The 19,458-nt window shown below is 41.0% G+C and overlaps 1 protein-coding gene across 1 annotated transcript in view; it reads right to left on the bottom strand.

Moving 5' to 3' along the window:
- Positions 1 to 6,946: 6,946 nt before the first annotated feature.
- The window catches only part of mtnr1aa (melatonin receptor 1A a), a 41,024-nt gene continuing 28,512 nt past the window's right edge, over positions 6,947 to 19,458 (bottom strand). Inside the window, exon 2 of the mRNA XM_034888588.1 lies at positions 6,947 to 8,479. Coding sequence (XP_034744479.1) covers positions 7,611 to 8,479 — 869 coding nt within the window. The 3' untranslated portion in view covers positions 6,947 to 7,610. The remainder of the gene's footprint in view (positions 8,480 to 19,458) is intronic.

Consider the following 19,458-nt stretch of genomic DNA (forward strand, 5'->3'; position numbering starts at 1 on the left):
ACATCATAGGTAACTCTCTGTTATCTCTCACTGTTGAGGATGACACCCTCATATACTGGTCAATCTAGCCCTGCAAAATCGGTCAGCTAATCTTCAAGCTTGCATTGTGGATGTGAATCCTGGATGATCTACAAATTCCAATGTTAAACCCAAACAACCGGAAGTATGGGGCTGCGGGCGTTACCACTGCTGAAATTCCTTATCTTAAGATATAGCTGCCATGGTTGTTTGCACTGCCATCAGCGCTACTGTCAGAAATCTGAGACATACAGTATTCTGATCTGGATATATCCGTTCACCCCCTTCTGAAACAATCTCAGGACCAGCACAGGTTCTGACAAGACCTGAGACCGGAGATCATGCTTCTCCTGTAATAACTTCTGTGTTGGCTTCCTGTATGTCTGGGATAACAAAATCCTTTTCCAGACTTACAAAGCTGAATGGTCTAGCAACGACATATTAGATGTGATATTAGTGTCCACTATAACACTACTATCCCTGATTTCAGAGCTGTTTGTGGTTCTGAGAGTTTCTGAAGTAGGTTGGGAGTCCGTGCCTGTGGCTGTCAGGCTCCTCTCCTGTGGAACCTGCACCTAGGTTGGGTTCAGGGGACGGAAACGTCACCACATTTACCTTTGTCTCGCATCTGTGGAGTTGGAATGTTTCTTCAAAAAAAGAGAAGGCAAAAGAGAGAGCGTGGAGAAAAAGAGACTGGCGTTTATTGGTTTTATTAGCATGATGTTTCGTTTTCTTATTTTGACTGGTTCATCAATCAAGGGGTGTTCTGTGTCGGCCCGAGTTACTACGCCGGCTGAGTTGCCGTTTTGTGCTGGCTAGTGCCTGCCGGCTGTTGTGCCTGCCGGTTTGCCAATGCTGGTCATGTTGGTGTTGCTGGCTTGTGCTGCCTGTGTCGGTACGTGGTGCCGACATAAGACATGCAAGGTGTATTTTGCGTGCTGTTTTGGGGGGGGATAAATCACTGCTTTTGTTTTCTAGTTTAAAGAATCATGGAGATGTTGCCGGACCAGCAATGGTGCCGTGAATGCTGTCTTGAGTGCCTGCTGGCTGTGTTGCCATACTGGCTGAGCTGCAGTGCTATGCTGTTTGTCGTGCCGGTCGGGTTGCCTTTGTCGACCCGTGTTGCTGTTGCAGGCTTGTGCTGCCGTGTCGGTATGTTGGGCAGATGTAAGTAAAGAGAGTTAAGAAAATTCTTAAACACACACAAACTCAAACACTACATCTGGATTTCTTTCTTTTTTTCTTATCTATCTCCTAAGTCATGCATCATGATATTTATGTTGACCCATTAAATGCATGTGTACAGAGTTAATTCAACCAAAAGGGACATAATACATAAGAGAAATAACAGTTAGTCATCTCCGTTTGTCCGCCCTTGTGTTTTCACTATATTTCTTATGTGCATCTCCGGGAAGCATGTCCAGCTGTCATGATAATCCCAGATAGCCTGTGTTGCATTTTATTAGGCTACCACGTAAAAAAATATTGGAAACTTAGTACAAGTTGAATTGTTACGGAAGAACTAGGGAAGCCAAAGCCCTAGACACCGGGGGAAAGAAGGCAAGTGTAGAATTCGAAGAAGATTTATTTACAACCTTAAATATTGCAAACAGGGAGTGAACTAGATCCAAATAGGGGGAACTAAAGTTGAGAGTCAAGACAGGGGGTAAGCAGGAGTGGTGGGGCCACAGCGGTGCCCAGGAATGATCTGAGTCAAAAACCAACAGGAATTAAAAAAAAACTAAGGAGACGAAATTAGGAAGAACAACTTTCTGCAAGATGAGTGCTGAGTTCTTGTAGGCAGATTTCATTGTAGAATGGGAGGCAGCTGGTGAAGCGCCACTCAGAACTGGCCCACCTGACTCTGCTTGAGTAATCATAGCCACACACACACACACAGAGAGAGGGAAAGGTTAAGCAGAGTTGGAGGCCATGACATGAATAGATGATATCATTTCATTAAATTGGGATGTTAGGTGGCCTGGTCAATTCAACTGGTAGAGATTTACTCCTCGACGCAGTGACCACGGTTTCAACTCTGATCTGCAGCCCTTTGCAGCATGTCATTCCCCTTCTCTCTTCCCTTTCGTGTCTTCATCTGTCCTGAGTAAATTAAGGCCTAAAATGTCCCAAAAATGAATCTTCCAAAAATTATATACATATTGGGATGTTAGGGATTTTCAGGGACTTTCTGTACGGACTGTGAATAAGAGACAGTGTCTTGCTTACTTTTTGTCCCTGCTCCCTGCTGCTGCCACCACTAGATCTCGTCCGCTGACAGAAGAGCCACTTGTTCATGTCGTTAGTAACAGCTGGGCTTTTGACAAGTAAAAAAAAAAAAATCAGTTAGGTTTAAAGCCATTGATGTATGGCTATATATATGTAGCCGTGTATATGTCAGTGTTTCATGGTAGATAATGACATCGCCTAAAAGGTGATTATTTAAATAAAACTAATTATCTCACAAAGTAAAAGTAGTATCACACTAATTAGGGCACAACATGTCACCTCACTCTATTAAGATATCAGCCACACACTCCCCTGGCAAGTGTTTCTAAAGAACACTAAAGGTGGCTGCACGGCGTCATTATCACAGTAGCATGCACATATGACTGGAGCAGCGAATTCCTGTCCAATGAAACAGGTATTTGGGATGTTTACATTCTCAAAGTAATATGAAAAAGGATTCGGGCAAGAAAGAATGCCAGTGTTGTCTAAGAACCAATCAGAACCCAGTCCCTCAAACATGACTCATCTTCGTGACTTTCCTGGCAGTGTCCTGTGATAAAATAATCCAATGCTCACACACAATATTGTACACACACATATAAAGAAGAAAAGAACATGCCTGCAACTACTCCTACCTAATTATAGCTCCAATTTGAAACCTGTCCTCTCTCTCAAAGTAATTTTTTCTACAATATCTAATATCCTCTGATATTTGTCTCTGGATTAATTTCTCATTCTAAACGCTCAAATAACACTGTACCTCATATTGAAATCAAATCAGAATCAGCTTTATTTGTCAGGTACGAAGACACATACTAGGAATTTTTCTTTGGATTATACATTGCTCACAATGAGCTTACTTATACAAAACAATACATACAACAATATATACAGACTATAAATACAAACATTAACATATTGACAGGTTGAGGCAAGAGTGCAATGAAGAGTGCAAAGTGTGCGGAATGTAAATTAATTTTATGATTATTATTAAAATAATGGAGCATAGTGCAAAGGATGCTGGAATTATGTTATTATAAAAGTATTATATTACAATATGAACAGCTCTGAAATAGAGAATAATGAATAAATAATAAGTGGAACCAGTAAACACGTGCTGATTAGAGACATTGTTGCCGGGTTATTGCACAGAAATTAAACCTGACACTGTGAGTCAACAATCAGCTGTTCATCAGTGATATGTAAGAATAAGTAAGATAAGAATGAGATAATATGAAAGAGTTGAATGTGTCCCATAGAGTTTAAACAATAACTCAAACCTTTAATTATGAACAATTGAATAGAAATAGGTGATTGCTTAAAGGTTCACGGACTTTGTTTTGTAGTTTTTATATAAGTCAAAAAAAGACTATACAGTACACCATCAATCAGATACATTTGAAATATTTATTAGTGAAAGATAATTGCTTCATTATATTTTATTTGTGATTACCTGTCCCTACCCTGTCTTGCACCTGTGTCTCATTGTCTTCTTTGTCTTGTGTGTTTAAGTTCAGTCTTCCCCTTACCGCAGTGCGAGAGCCTGCAAGCATTTGTACCTGTTTTCCTGTATTCCTGAGTTCCTGTTTTCCCTGGATTTTGACAATTGACTGTTTTCTGGATTTCCCTTTGCCTTTGTTCTGCCGCTTCCCCGGTCCAGCAGGCTGTCAGTTGCACTGCTCTACCTCATCTGTCTCGGTCTGAACGCTTCTCCGGTGAGTCTGGTGACTGCAGAGCCCTTTTGACCCAGTGTGGATTACATTTTGAGCTCCAGGCTGTCCACTATCCTACAGATTGGGCTAAGATTGCTTACCTGATATTACCACCTGTCCGGTTGAGCAGAGGAGTGGGTCAAAGCAGGGAGGGGAAGGAATTCGCCCCTTTGTGACTTATTTGCTCGCTCCACCCAGACTTTCACACAGATTTTCCAACATGTCACTCCGGGCAGAGAAGCGGCCCGGAATCTTGTGAGCCTTCGTCAGAGCAGACAAAGAGTGGCAGACTATGCAGTAAACTTTTGCAAGCTGGCAGCAGAGAGCGGGTGGAATCAGGCTGCTCTACTGGATGCCTTCCAGCACAGTCTGTCCAGTGCCACATTGGATCTTCATAGGGACCTCAACGCCCTCGTCGCCCTAGCCATCAAGATTGAAAAGCGGCGCTTCGAACACGAAAAAGTTTCTGGCGTTCCCTCTTGCCCCATGTTCACTGTAACTCTGTGTTCCTCTGGGGTTTCCAGTACTTAGGGGGTGATGGTCGACTCCGGAGCTAATGTTAGCCACGTGGACTTTTCCCTTGCCATAGGGTTGGGACTGAACTCTGTTCCGCTGCCTGCGTCATTGAGAGCCACAGCGCTGAATGGCCGGCTGCTCTGGCGGGTAACTCATCGGTCCGCTCCTGTGACCCTTTTCTCCCTGACCAATATACTGAGACGATTGAGTTTTTTTTTCTGGTGCATGTCTTCCAACACCTGATTATCCTTGGGTTTCCATGGCTCTTCAAACACAACCATCACATTGACTGGACTTTGGGGGTGTTTAAGTGGTGGGGAGAATTCTGTGCTAAGGCCTCTTTTTCGGGACCAAGAGAGGGTGTTCTGGGAGTAGTATTCCTGTGTTGACTCATGCAAATGTGTCTGTGGTTCCTGTTCTCCGTGTTCAGTTGGTGGCTTGGCTGACTCCTGTTCTTCGTGTTCTGTTGGCGGCTTGGCCAAGTTACGTCGCCGGACCCTGGCCCATCTGTCCCTTCGCCTGTCTTTCAGGCCAGTTGACCCATTGCCTGGCTCTAGCCCAGCTGTCCCTTTGTCTGCCCGGTTTACAAGGAGACTCAGCCTTCGCCGTTCTGCTCGGCCTTCTGAGGAGTTCTGCTTTCTTTGCCGGTCTATGTTCACAGTTCCCGTTGCCTTGAGTTCTCGGTTCACTTCACCCTGCTGTCTCCTGCGTCACTCCCGTATTTGTCCCCCCTTCGCCCTTATGTGGTTCCTCCCCCGGTCCCCATCCACCTTCCCTGGGCTGTTTTACCCTAATGTGGATGTTATTTTTATTTATTTTTGGGCCATCTCTTAGCCATCGTTATAGAGGGGGAGGAGGGAGGGGTGTTCTGTCGCATTTCATGTTTCCTGTTTTATTTTGAAAGTTATGTTCTCCCTTGTGTTGTCTTGTTTTACTTCCTGTTGGGATTTTCCCACCTGTGTGATTACCTGTCCTCGCCCTAATGTGTTTCACCTGTGTCTCATTGTCTCCCCTTTCTTTTGTATTTAAGTTCAGTCTACCCCGTACTCCAGTGCGAGATTGTCTCCTTCCTTGTGTTTAACCTTCAAGCGGTCATCCCTGTTGTTGCTGTTGTTTTCCCTGGATTTTTACAATTGCCTGTTTTCTGGATTTCCCTTTTTTGGCCGTTTTTGGACCCTGTTGCCAGTGAGTTTATTAGCATGCTAATAAAACCATTGCATTTAATGTACCTGAGTCTTCTGTCTATTCTGACTATGAAGAGTAGTTTTGTTTAGTTTAAGAGATGTACTGCTCACAAGTGAATAAAGGACCTAAAGTCGACCCCTAGGAGACAACACAAGTACACAACAATGTAAAAGAATAGTTTCCAAAAAAGAGAAAAAAACTCCTGTTTTGTAAATATGATATGAGGTGCCACCAAGTCAGTGCCATTGGTCATATAACCCGTTTTTTCTTCTATATTGTTGTACAGATGTTTGGGCCTATTACAGTAGAAACTGTTTGGGGTCAGTGTAAATCCCTGTAAATTTTTACATTTGCTCATCCACAACCCTTTCAGTCATTTTACAACCCCACACAGCTCTTGGGATTAAGCAGATAGAGAAGGGGGCAGGGAGTCTGCTGGAAGCTGGCTTTTTCAGCTTTATGCTTTGAGGATGATGTTTAGTGGCCGTTATATAAGCCAAGTAGATTTCAAATACATAGTTGAGCCATTCTCCTCTGTAATGCATGCTGCTTTTGTCTGTGTTAGACTAACCGGGTTGCCTATGCATGCTATGCAACACACATGCAAAAGATGATGTGAAGTAGGCGACACAGTCCGTGCTTCCTATTCAGTAGAGTTTCCTTAGTACACTGGCTCCCAACAGTTATTTATATATATATATATATATACAGTATATGTGTGTATACATGTACGTGTGTTTATATAAATGTGTAAATATACATCTATACTGTATATACAGTGTTTATATGTTCCCCTTTAAATTTGCTTGCAGGCAAAACCCGATAGCTTCAGTGTTATACTAACACACATATGGTACAGGCAAAACAGAGGAAAAATGTCTGACATCAGCCCTATCATATTCCTTTGTTGTGTTCCACGTATGATAAATTCCCATTACTCAGGCAGATTTTAGCAGAGCTGTCATAGTTAATCCTTGGCATAATTAAAACTCTAGAGGATCAGCCACACAACATAGTTTAGGTATTCAGTGAAGGCCTAAGATGAAATATTAAAAATGTTAAAGTTTTTATTCACTTATGTTGAATAAATTATACTATGTCTAGATTATTGTTAACTTTGACTTATTTTACGGGTTCAGCGTAATGGTCGGGGAAATGGTTGGTATCTGGGTGAAGGCAGGGCCTTCAGTAGCTGGACCGACAGGGACAGGTCATACTGAATGCATTTACAGATTTGCAATAAACTTGAAATTGTGAGTACATTGGACACAGGACTTAATCAGATACTCCATCAATATAAGGTTTTATTTTGTATATGAACAATTCCTGCATATCCATGCATACAGTATAATGAGTTCACACCGTGGCAGAGAGAGAGAGAGAGAGAGAGAGAGAGAGAGAGACTAAAATATATGTTTCACTTAACGTATTGCAAGGTATAATACAACAGCAGCAACCCACATTGCACTCAATTTGTGTTACAGTGTCACAAATGAGAGTATTAAAATTAAAACTTCATTTATGAATGTCTGCGTTTATTTTCAATCAAGTTTTGTAGAATGTTTTTATTGGCCTATGTTGTCTTCATTTAACTGGAACCTGATGTATCTTACCATATATCTACATGACATGTCATACAAAATAAATACTTATATTATGTATGATACATTTATATCATCACTGTAAACAGGAAAACAAAACGTACATCATATTTACTGTACTACAGGTACTGCAGAGTCAAACAAGAGAGAGATAATATGCACCCCTGTTTTTACTGTGATTGTTCAGAGGTCCAATAGCACCATATGAACTCCTGTAGACAGCTCAGAGTAGAGAAGCTATTTTATATTAGTATTTGGTGTTTTTCCTCACCCTGCCTTTTTTCTTTTTTTAACTTTCAGTCACAGCACATCTTTTATTGTCCGCTCAGTATTCCTCTTGAGTTGTGGATCAGACAGAGTCCACCTTGACCTGGTTATTGTTGGTCATGAGGGGTGACGGTTTACACTTGAGCCTTTCCCCTGCATCGTTGGAGCTTTCCTGGAAGAAGATGCGTGCTGTGCACACTGACACAACAATGCGCTTGTACTCCCGCCTGAAGTTCTGGTTCAGCACTCCATACACAATGGCATTAAGGCAGCTGTTGAAGTAGGCCATAAAGTAGCTGGCCACAAATAACCACTCTGGGATGAGAGGAACCACCACCTCTGGTTTGATAGCTACAGCCAGACCGATGAAGTTGAGCGGTGCCCAGCAAACGGCAAAGAGCACAAACACAACAAACATTGTGATAAAGTTTCTAACATCATGTGGCGTTAGCTTGGGCCGGTTGTCTGGCTTGACTCGTCTCCTCACCTGTATGACCAGTATCCAAATGCGCAGGTAGCAGTATGTGACAATCATGATAGGTAAAATAAAGTGAAAGAAAACCACTGCGATAGTGTACGCTGAGCTGGCCGACTGTTCGAATGTGCAGGAATACACCCGTGGGTCATACTGAAGAGAACCCACAAATAGGTTGGGCACGATGGCCACCACAGTCAGCGCCCAGATTAACATCACATAGCAGACTGAGTTTTTGTCACTGTACAGTTTATCATACTTGAGGCTGTGGCAGATATAACAGTATCGGTTGATGGCAATGCCGGTGATGTTGAAGATGGAGCCGATGACGCTGACGCCCATGAGGAAGCCGCTGATCTGGCAGTGAACATAGCCCAGGTTCCAGCCATTGTTGAAGATGGAGGTGAGGACCAGAGGGTACGGGTAGATGGCCACCACAAGGTCTGCCACTGCCAGGCTCACCACAAAGATGTTCCCTACAGAAAAACAACACAGACCCATAGGAGAGATAATGGAGGACAACATGAGTCGCTGACAACAGAAGCAGAGTAGATTGGTCCAAATGAACAAGACACAGAGCATGAGTGATTGTTCCAAAAGAATGCCAATTCATCCATTCAATTTGGAATTATCTGCCTGACAAAATGACTGTACCAATATTTTGGTTTTATATACACTAGTTTTAGCATGTTTACTTTTCTACCTCTTATTGGCCGCCATTTATTTTAGTATGGAGAAAGCTTTAGTACAAAAAGTCTAGAACAAATGTTTACTTACAGAGATAGTAGAAAACATGAGCATAGAAAAAAACATCTGTAATGTCACCCAGGTGTTTTCTGACACAGCAATTTCAAGCTTGGGTTAAGATCGGTCCAAATTTTGGGGTCACTTACAAATTTCCATACGACTCCATTATAGAAAGAATACCAGCTGATCTGAGTGGGTGGCTGATCTTTAATGCAATATCTACATTGTCCATTATCAGCAACCAATGTTCCAAATGCACATTCTGTTTAATAATCTGATATCATTTAAAAAAAATCCAACTGAGAAAACACTGGGAAACCCCTTTGCAATTATGTAAGCACATAATGTAACCTGAAAACTGCTGCCCTGGTTAAAAAAAAAACAATGCAACTGATCTCAGCTGGTATTTTGTCTATAATGGACTGCAATAGAAATATCAAAGTGACTCCAAACTTTTGACCGGCAGTGTATTGCCATGTTTGCCAGAAATCTTAAGCCAGAAACTGCTAATTTGGGAGATAAAGTGGAGTGGTAACTGCATTGTCACAGAGCACTAACTAACAAATTATAAGCAAAAGCTTCCTGGCAGGAAGGGCAGTTCTTTGGAAATCCAAAAAGCTATGTTATGTCTGGCAGTGTTTTAAGTATTCTTAATTTGTAAATATGCTAAAACATGCACATAATACCAGCACCTTTTGATACATCCTTTTGTTTTTGTTGCTACTTAGTTACATAAGCCACAGAGAAAGGGCCTCAAGGCTGGATGTTGAGAGGAAATGCATCTGCAAAATAAGTTTTTCTCAGGCATTTGTGCACTTGTGTGAATGTATAACCCCCCCGATGATTTGATGTGTATAAACTTGCATTCATTTTTCACTTTTTTGATGTTGATGAATAATGAAAGGGAGGGGGTGCCTGTCACTATAACAATTAGTCTGGATCATCGTCAACATTTCAACACTCTGTTGCCTATTTAAAAATCCTTTTGCTTAGGATGAACAAAAAACTTTAAGCTAGCAAGCTACACACTGAAAATGGCAAGTTCTGTAGGAAAAATTGGATCATGCAATAAAGCAGGTTTACTTGTTTCTTTTGGTTAATGACTGTAAAGATGTACAAAGAATATGTATTGGCATTTATCTAAATGGGGCTTTTAGGGACAGAGATTGCTAAGGATGAAGTACACATGATGAGCAAATTACATTTAACCATGTATCCTGCTAATTTAAATAGCTCACGTTACTGTATTGTGTGACAAAAAGTTAACTTCATTTAATTATTTATGTGGCGTTTTCTTTTGCCCGGTGCAACTGTTCCACCAAAGCAAGTTCCTGCCCGAGACTACATTACGAAGCCACCGTTGCTGCATCCAGAGCTTAGCGCCACCCAAGGGGATTGTGATTGGTTCAATGAAAATCATAAAGCTTAGAGCTTTGTTTTCCCTATCCTTCAATGTGTGTGTGGTATAGCCAGCCCTTATTTCACAGCACTGTGGAGATAGATCTGGCAATGCAGGACTACTAAATAATGCATATTTGTAATTGCCAGCAAGGATATCATTTATAGGCTGGTTGGTATTTAAGGGTTCACAAGTGTATTCTTTTTAGTCCCAAACTGTGGGGGAAAATTAGACATGGCTTGTTTAAGAACACAATGTTGCACACAGAAATACATGGCATGCATTTAAGAGACAACAGAGTAAAACCTCTGTGGAAACAACCTCACTTGTGTGATGGGCATCCACTGATTTATGTCTCCAGCTTTCCTTCAGTATGCAAACCTCTGCATTTTAGCATTATTTACCGTTGAGTGGCCTGCCATGAGCATGTTGGAAGAGCCTAACATCGAGCCACACAACTTGAAAGCTGTCCCTCATATATTAGGATAATTTGTTGTATACGATGTATAGAATTGAGTACTGTATTACATTCCCTGACAAGTCCAGACCTAGGTGCCTATGTGACAACACCCTGTCACAGATGACATGATGCATTTACTGTCTGTCAAAAGGAAACTAAGCACATCGCAAAACTCTGCAATCAATGCACAGTCCCTCCAGGGTTCCGCGGCCTTTTGATGAGATTGTTGCTGTTTGCAGGAGCTTTTGTAAAAAAAATATTATTTTTTATTTCCATTTCTGCAATCCCACACTTTCAACCGATTTAGGTCCAAGGGAAGACCATCTGAGCATTTTGCTACAATGAATTGGAACACTACTGGCTAGCTGAAAAGATATACAGTGCATGTGGACAGTATCCAGCCAGTTGAAGTTTGTTCACCATTCATGGTGTGGCAGCTTAATCTCTAAAATGGAAAATGGTGGGGGATTTCTGGGCCACTGTAGCTATGTTCTGTGGTCTCGCTTTTAAAAAGTAGCTGAAGACTCACTAAAATTAAAATATTGCAATAAAAGTTGTGATTTCTTTTGTATTTTTGTTTCAATGAAGTTGCGAGAGACAGTTAAAATTGCAAAAATGAATTCTTTAAAAATAAGAGATGAGATGTTTGAGTCACACACTCATCTTCGTATCAGAAATAAGGAAATGAATTTTGGCGACGTTGAGTCAATCTGTTCTCACTCCCACTTGGTCAGCGGGTCTCAGCGTCACTTACTGACACAAGGGACTGCTGTGATTGGTTGAAGTCGCGGGAAACTCCAGTAATTGGTCAAATGTTGAGGTGATTGGTCAAAATTGCGAGTCACAGCAAATTCATGGTGACTGGTTGAATTGTTGTGATCGCAACATCCCAAATTCCTGGAGGGAATGACTGTAGTGTAGGAAGCAATTTAACATCTGTGCTGATGGACTGTCAGAATCTGACACACTCCCCCCACCTGCAGACAGACCTGTCATTCTCACCTTAACATGAAAAGCACTCTACTGATCAGCCCGTTGGGTTTCCTTTGAACATATACCAACCAATCTACTGCCAGGGACCACAGGGGGCTATTAATGAGGGGTCCAAGCCCGAGGCTGTAGGAACCACAGCAGCAAAGCTACGCGCTTCACACAGCAGGGCTGTGGAACCCTGTTGTTTTCCTAAGGCTTTTTTTCCCCCCACTATTATTCCTCTCTGCCTAAAACTCCCACTACAGCCTAAATAGTACATGGTGGGGGGGTGCCATTTTCAATAGTGGTCCAAAACTCCGCAATTGACCCACTTCGACCACTGGGTGGCCCTATAACTCCCAAACTGTACATCGCACATTCAAAAATCATATATTCTCGTGTTCCCTGGATCCAACTGAATCTTTTGATATAGGCCACGGCCAGTTAAAAATCGTGATTTATCAAAAACCTACTTTGTCGAACTCCTCCTAAACCGTGCGACCGATGTGCATGAACTTTGGGACGTAGCATCTCTAGACCGACCTGACACATAGTTATGAAAATATTTTTTAGAGGATAATAAAAACAAAACAAACAAATTTGCATAGCAAGTAATTATGAAAAGATCAACTTTCTCATATCTCGACCAAAGTAAATGCTGTCAATGCAAAACTTTAGATTCTTGTTTGCCACGCCCCACTGGAGGTCCCTCACACATTTTATGACAATTGGCCACTAGGTGGCACTACAAGTACAACAGGTTTATATCTCATGAACGGCCCATCTGATATTTACGAAATTTGGAGGGTACCATCTAGGGCCACTTCTGAGGCCACCCCTACAGTGGGGTACTGGTTGGTCAAACTGGGCATGGCCTATGGGACCCACATTTGTATTCATCATTTACACTAATGTGAGCAACTTTAAATTTACAGGGTAAATGTAAAATGGGTCATGCAGCTCACCTACCAAACATTACATGTATGGACCACTAGGTGGCGCTTTACTGGTTTTTTTTGCCTTTAACTCCCACATTAGAAAACTTACATCCATGTATTCCTTGAACTAATCTGAATAACATGATATATGCCACGCCCATTTCTGCTAAGAAGTTTTGGCAAAATCGCCTGGTAGGTAGTACATCCAGATGAACCTTATATATAATATCATATAATAAAGTTTGCGCATTGGACAACTGAACAAAATTTCCTAGCTAGCTACAGAACACAAACTTTATCATGTGTTGGCAAAATGAAATTTTATCAGCAATTGACAAGGGGTCTCATCTATAAACGTGACATAGATGATGAGGTCGCGAACTGACGTCAGACTGCAGAAAGTAAATGTGGGAATAACGATTACTCGTAATATTTGCAGCTACTGATGCCTCACGCACATTTTTTCTCTCCATATAGTCCACGTTACCATGAAGATCAAATCCAGCAGTGCTATTTGCGCTTGTACTAAGTAATACTTGTTCTATAAACATCTTGTAAAATCCAACACAAATCTTTAATACAAATTTGTGATTAATGTTTAACCTGCGCTGTATCACTGGAGAGCAGGAGGAGGAGATCGCCCAACTCAATGGAATACATGATAGCAATACCCTAGCATTAAATAATGGCAGAACACAGTGTAAATAATGAAATATGTCTTTAATACTGTGCATATATCATCAAATGTCAGTCTGGAAATAGTCGTTAACCTCTAGCGCAATCGTTTAATGTCCTTGTTATCCCTCCAAACTTTATTATTGTTAGTGACAAAATCTGCATGAAGAAAGTGTGTTTGCCTTTTACACTTTTGTCTTTAAACTGTTTCTCTGGGTAGGGGATATAGTTGATGCCGTTATATTGGCATGGTGTTAACAATCACTTTAATTGCTGTAAACAAAAATACTTCGGTGACACCCCCCCCCCCCCCCCCGTGAGTAATGCTGCATGATGGCACTGCTGGCGCTGCAGGAGGACTGACCCCAAGGACCATGACGATGACTGGCTAAAATGCTTGGATCTCTGTACTGAAGTGGGAGGGCAACGCGCTGGAACCATACCACACAGTCCAAAGACGTCCTCGAAACTCTGGGGGCAACCAGCTGTTTCCAGAGAGTCATGATTCGGCATGATTCAGTGTAACAAAAGAACAACTGCCAGGGTCACTAACATACTTATCAGCATTTATGAGGTGCTTTGAATTGAATATTTATGGTTAAAAAAAGAGGCTGATTCATGTATGCACACGTGATTTATGAAGGGAATATTGCTTAAAGATGTGCATGTGCACAGTTTTATAAATCTGAATTGCTTTTGCCGTACGCCATATTTGGTTTTTGAGCGTATGTACACTGTCAATAAGCATCCTACTCACAGTTTTATAAATGAGACCCATGGTCAAACTTCTTCAGAAGTAATGTGAACACTAAAATCTTTCCTAGATCTGTTTTTTTCAAATCAGATATAGACCACTTCCATATGTGGTCCTGAATCAGACCCAGGTCTGATTTTCCCTTTTTTTTTTCAATGTGGCCGCAGTGTGAACAACCAATGTCTCATAATTTTGCGCCAGCAGGAGCTAGCCCTAGACACACAGACAGTAAAATTAAAAACCTAACTAGGCGTGCAAAAGTTTTGAAGAAAATGCATCACTGCAAAGCTCTTTACAGCACAGTCCCACCACTCCTGGCTTTGTCTCTGCATCCACCCAGACCTCCAGTGAATTTGCAACCATAACCCTGGAAAGTAGCTAATTTGGCTCTCTTACTCTTTGTTCTTCTCCTCCTCAGCACACGCTCAATTAAATTACGGCTGCCATTCCAAAAACATTTTTATATAAAGGCGAAAATGCTTATTTCCTCCATGACCTCTCTAATTTTAGTGCAACAGCGTGCTGCATCTGATGTCATCGTCATTGCTCTTTTGCTGCATACAGGTCTGATCAAAACCGCAAACAGTTCACACTTGACTCTAATATAGACCACACATTTTACAAGTCAATGTTAACAGCCAAGCAAAAAAATCAGATCTGAGTAAAAAATCTGAGTTAACCATTAAGACTTAAGGTGTGAATGTACCCATAGTCAACTAAACCAGTTTCTTCCCTTTTAGTCCATCAGTGTTAATGGGATATTTGCTATGGCAATGTACCGCAGACCTTGCGTCTCACACCTCTCGATATTTAGTGACGTTTGCCTCCCCACCGTCATGCTTTGGGTCCCACTTTCACACTCTCCCCGGGTCGTCGAGGGCGACTGGCACCGAGAGTCTTAGACCGGATCATCAATGATTGCAGTTCTAGTTAAGTTTTGTCTTTTTATATCTGTCATTCAGCTGCCCTCTATAGGGTAATAGGTGCACCTGCTGTTGACACAAGATCCCATGTCTGCAAGAGAGCTTTACGGGGTGTGTGTGTGTGTGTGTGTGTGTGTGTGTGTGTGTGTGTGTGTGTGTGTGTGTGTGTGTGTGTGTGTGTGTGTGCGTGTGTGTGTGTGTGTGTGCTTTTATTTTTTAATTTCATTTAATGTATTATATTTTCAAGGACAACCAGGGGCGGAGCCAGAAGTCAAACATGGGGGGCTCAACCCAAACCAAGGTGGCACTGGGGCTTGCTCACCCAAGGACATTTCTTTCAAACACTGCCACTAAAAGAAGCAAAAACTTTCTCCTACTATTTTTAGATAACATAAGATAGGATGGTAGCAACTTGGCGTAAATGGCATAACTGAACTAGAAACCAGTTTTGTTACATTATAATGGAGTAGAGTTCCCAGAATGAATGTTTATCTGACAAATCTGCTGCATTTGAATCAATCCCATAATAATCTGGACTGCTCTAATGGTAAATCCAAAAAGAAAATTTACTTAATTATGTAAGATCCCTTTAGGGAATGACAGTAGTATAATAGTAGCAGCATAGAACAATTGAAGGTATTTTTTATTTTGTTTTCAAACATTCTGGGCTATCTTTGTGAGGACCTTAGGTGTGACAACACTTTGTTTTCCTATTTAAGGCTCAAACACAACCTATGGAGTTGTTTTTTCTCCCTTGTGCTCATGTATGTAGATGTAGAATGTGTGTGGGAGTACCCAACAAGATACAATATTGATACACTACTCTATAGTGCCACTATAAAAAGGAGTTGAAAAAAGGATACCTCTAAGGTTGGAGATAGAATTATCTTTAGGTTAATAGTTGTGTTGTATTTAGGCATTTAATTGTGAGGGTTGAAACAGATATTGATTTTTTTCAGACACGTGGATCCAGCGAACGAGCTGTAAACACATACATCATTATCACCTTGTAAGGTTGCTGTGGAAAACATACCTGTTAGCAACCAGTTGTCTATTTACACATCCAGCAAACACAATGGAACAATAACACACCAAGGAATGCTAACCATGAAGTGAGTCACTCTTTTTAGCTCGGTATTTTGTCACCACCAACTACAAAGGGACCTCCCCTAACCCTAACCCAACGTGTCAACAGTCATCTTTAAGGGGCTCTCCTTTCCTTCTTGCCTATCCACTACTGTAGGATATATTATACAGGATTTTAAATTCAATTCACCCAGTATTAACAGCCTTGACCTTGACAAGGTCATGTCATGAAACGCCTACAGGCAGCTGGCTCTTTTGGCTGTTGGACTCTCTCCCTCACTCTCTCTGTCATTTGTCCTGTGATTGACACATCACTCTGAGTTTTCATTTGGCTTGAGGAAAGATGGTGCTGTGTCCCTTTTTCCATTTCTGCAATCCCACACTTTCAACAGATTTAGGTCCAAGGGAAGACCATCTGAGCATTTTGCCACAATGAATTGGAACACTACTGGCTAGCTGAAAAGATATACAGTGCATGTGGACAGTATCCAGCCAGTTGACGTTTGTTCACAATTCATGGTGTGGCAGCTTAATCTCTAAAATGGAAAATGGTGGGGGATTTCTGGTCTACTGCAGCTATGTTCTGTAGTCTTGCTTTTAAAAAAGTAGCTGAAGACTCACTTTTTTAAAACTTGCTTTTGTCTCATGTTTGTAATTTTGTGTTTTCTTTTTCATTTTTATTTTCATTGGTATTTTAATTATTGTTTGCTTGTTTTAACAGTTTAACTAATGACACCTCTGAGTCTGTATCAGCCTGTTGTCACATTCTTTCAGAGCATAGTTACTCTGGTTCAGTCAAGTGTAAAGTGAAGTGTCTGTGAGCAGCTGTATTGAGGTCTTTCCACAGATTTTCCAAAGGGATTTAAGACCTGGCTTTTACTGGGTCATACCAGGACTGTCACTTTCTTGTTCTGAAGACAATACAGTGATATGGAAGGGCTTCAATTTGATATGGAGCTTAGTGTAAATGCAGTGAGGGGAGACCATTTTATTTATAATTCTTCTGCTGTGCTTGTTTATTGACTGCTTTCATCTTATCATTAAGCTTCACATTTCGGCATTCAACATTCACAAATGTTGCTTTAAAAAAATCTAATAAGTTAAATAAGTTAACCACCTTTCCACTCATATCCATGGAGAAGCCACTCATTAAATGAGTGTACTTTGACTGAATTGGCCGTATATCCCACCAGTGGGAACACAAACTTCGGGGTAGACGTGTAGCTTGTTATCTTTATCAAACCTCACATGTCCTTTTTCCATCTGTGCTTAAAGGAGCACCAACAGCAAGAGACTGCCACCTTCACATTTTACAGCAGAAATGTTGTTAAAATGTTGTCTCTAGTCTGCTTTGAATTATAGCTGACAAGTTACATTTCTTTTATTGTATCAGACAGATGTTTTGCCGCCAAGCAAGTGCTGCTCTGACTGTTTTTAAAGGTGCTATCTCAGCAAACTCCTTGTCACCACTCTGACCGGGGCTCTCATGTCCAGTTGTTCAGTTTGGCAAGAATTAGAGAATATACATGTATTAGCCTTGTGATAACTTAATATTTTTTTATTCAGAAACGCTAATTTATTGTTGAACTACAGTCTATTTTTTCTAAAATCTCTCAACACATGAATTGTCAAATAAAACCTAAAGCTTAAGTAACCATCTCTTTGTATGTTTAGGATCCTTTAACCTTCCAAAGTTGTGCAAATATGTGTATTCCCTAAGAAAATGACCTGAACTAATTTTATACTTTAATCCCAATTAGTATGAATTTGATGCATCTTCTTAAAATGTAAAGAACAAGTTCTGATAATATTTTACCAGTAGGGAGAATTGTAGTTTTCAGTTTAATTTAAGATTTTGAGCAGTGTAGCATCCACATGCAGTAAGAATGAGGCTGCATGTGAGATACAATTTGGATGTGCTAACGGTGGCAGCAGAATGAGCAAGTCTGAATGTCAGCCAATGGACCCATGTGCACTGACTGCACTTATAAACACAACATCTGTGGTAGAGCAGTTGCCTCCCAATCGGAAGGTTGGTGGTTCGATCCCTGGCCCTGTAGTTCCAAATCGAAGTGTCCTTGGGAAAGAAACTGAACCCCTAATTGCCGCCAATGCTGCGCCATCGGTGTTTAAATGTGTGTGAGAGATTATCTGATGAGCGGGTGGCAGCCTCGGCCACAGTGTATGAATGTGTGTGATTGGCGAATGGATCCTGTACCATTTAAAAGCGCTTTGAGTAGTCTTTGAGACTAGAAAAGCGCTATAAAAGAACATTACATTTACATTTCATTACCCAGGGTCAACAGTCAAGCCTAACTGCATACCTTTTCATGGGAATTTACTAATGTAGCTAAGTGTGAAAGTGTAGAAAACGCATGTAACGCCTTTTAGTACGCCTCCCTTGGCAGAACATACTGCAGAAAACTCATTTTCATGTGTGTTAATTTGTGAAAAACCACCCCAAGAATATGAATACATTTTAATGTTTCAGAAATCCCTACAATTTATTATAATGACTCTATACGTAGAGTCAAATGAACATCTCATATAATAATTTCTATTCAAAATGGCTCTACTTTCATGGCAGTGCAAATAATGATGCAATTTGCAAACAAATCCCCACTTACAAAACAGGAAAATCTTATTTCAAAAGAAGTCAATGTTTTACTTGGTTGTCTCCATAAAGTTTAACACTACATGCGTGTGCAACACAACATTTCAGCTGCTGTGCGACCGCTTTCCACACACGCGCGTTTGCCATGAAAAGATACAGGCAACGCAATTTTCTGTTCACGTTAACACCGCAAGTTAAACTCAGGTGCTAATATGGCCCCGGTGCCCGGTATGTAGCAGACAGAGTAGCAACGCAGATACCACTGCCTCATTACAGTGCAACTTTACTGTCTGCGCTGCACTATGATGCTCCGAAACAGACGTTAAAGTCAACAGAAGCATCGCTGCATGTCATACTAGTAAACACTAATAACATGTTACACTTGGCAGCAGGTAACGTTTCGTACTGTTAGCTACAGTGGAAACTGGATTACACTTTGTCAAAATGCTGACAGCTAAACGGTGTAAAATTGTGACTGTATTTCACTGTAGAGGATTCCAACACCGGGACGAACAATGGTCTGCCAATAAAGACTAAAAGACACAAATCAGCACTGGTCACTGCTGCTGTCGGAAGCCCAACACAGACTGGACTAAATGCAGCGTTTACTGGTAAACCTTGTGTTGAATTCAAACTTATTGAAAATACCCTTTTCTCACAAATTTTTTGTCTTTTAATAGCAATTTGCTGGTGAAATAATAATAATTATATCAATATTATGAAAAAATAATATTTTTTGATCCGTAAAATGATCTGATCCGTGAGTTTTGTTATCCATCGCACCCCTATTTGTTAAGGATGGGAAATTATATCTCAAAATTATTAAAATGTGTTTTAATAATGTGTAGTTACATAAGAAACCAATTGCTCCAAAAAAAGGAAGTTTA

The sequence above is a fragment of the Etheostoma cragini genome, chromosome 2, assembly GCF_013103735.1.
Source record: "Etheostoma cragini isolate CJK2018 chromosome 2, CSU_Ecrag_1.0, whole genome shotgun sequence".
In the NCBI taxonomy this organism is placed as follows: Eukaryota; Metazoa; Chordata; class Actinopteri; order Perciformes; family Percidae; genus Etheostoma; species Etheostoma cragini.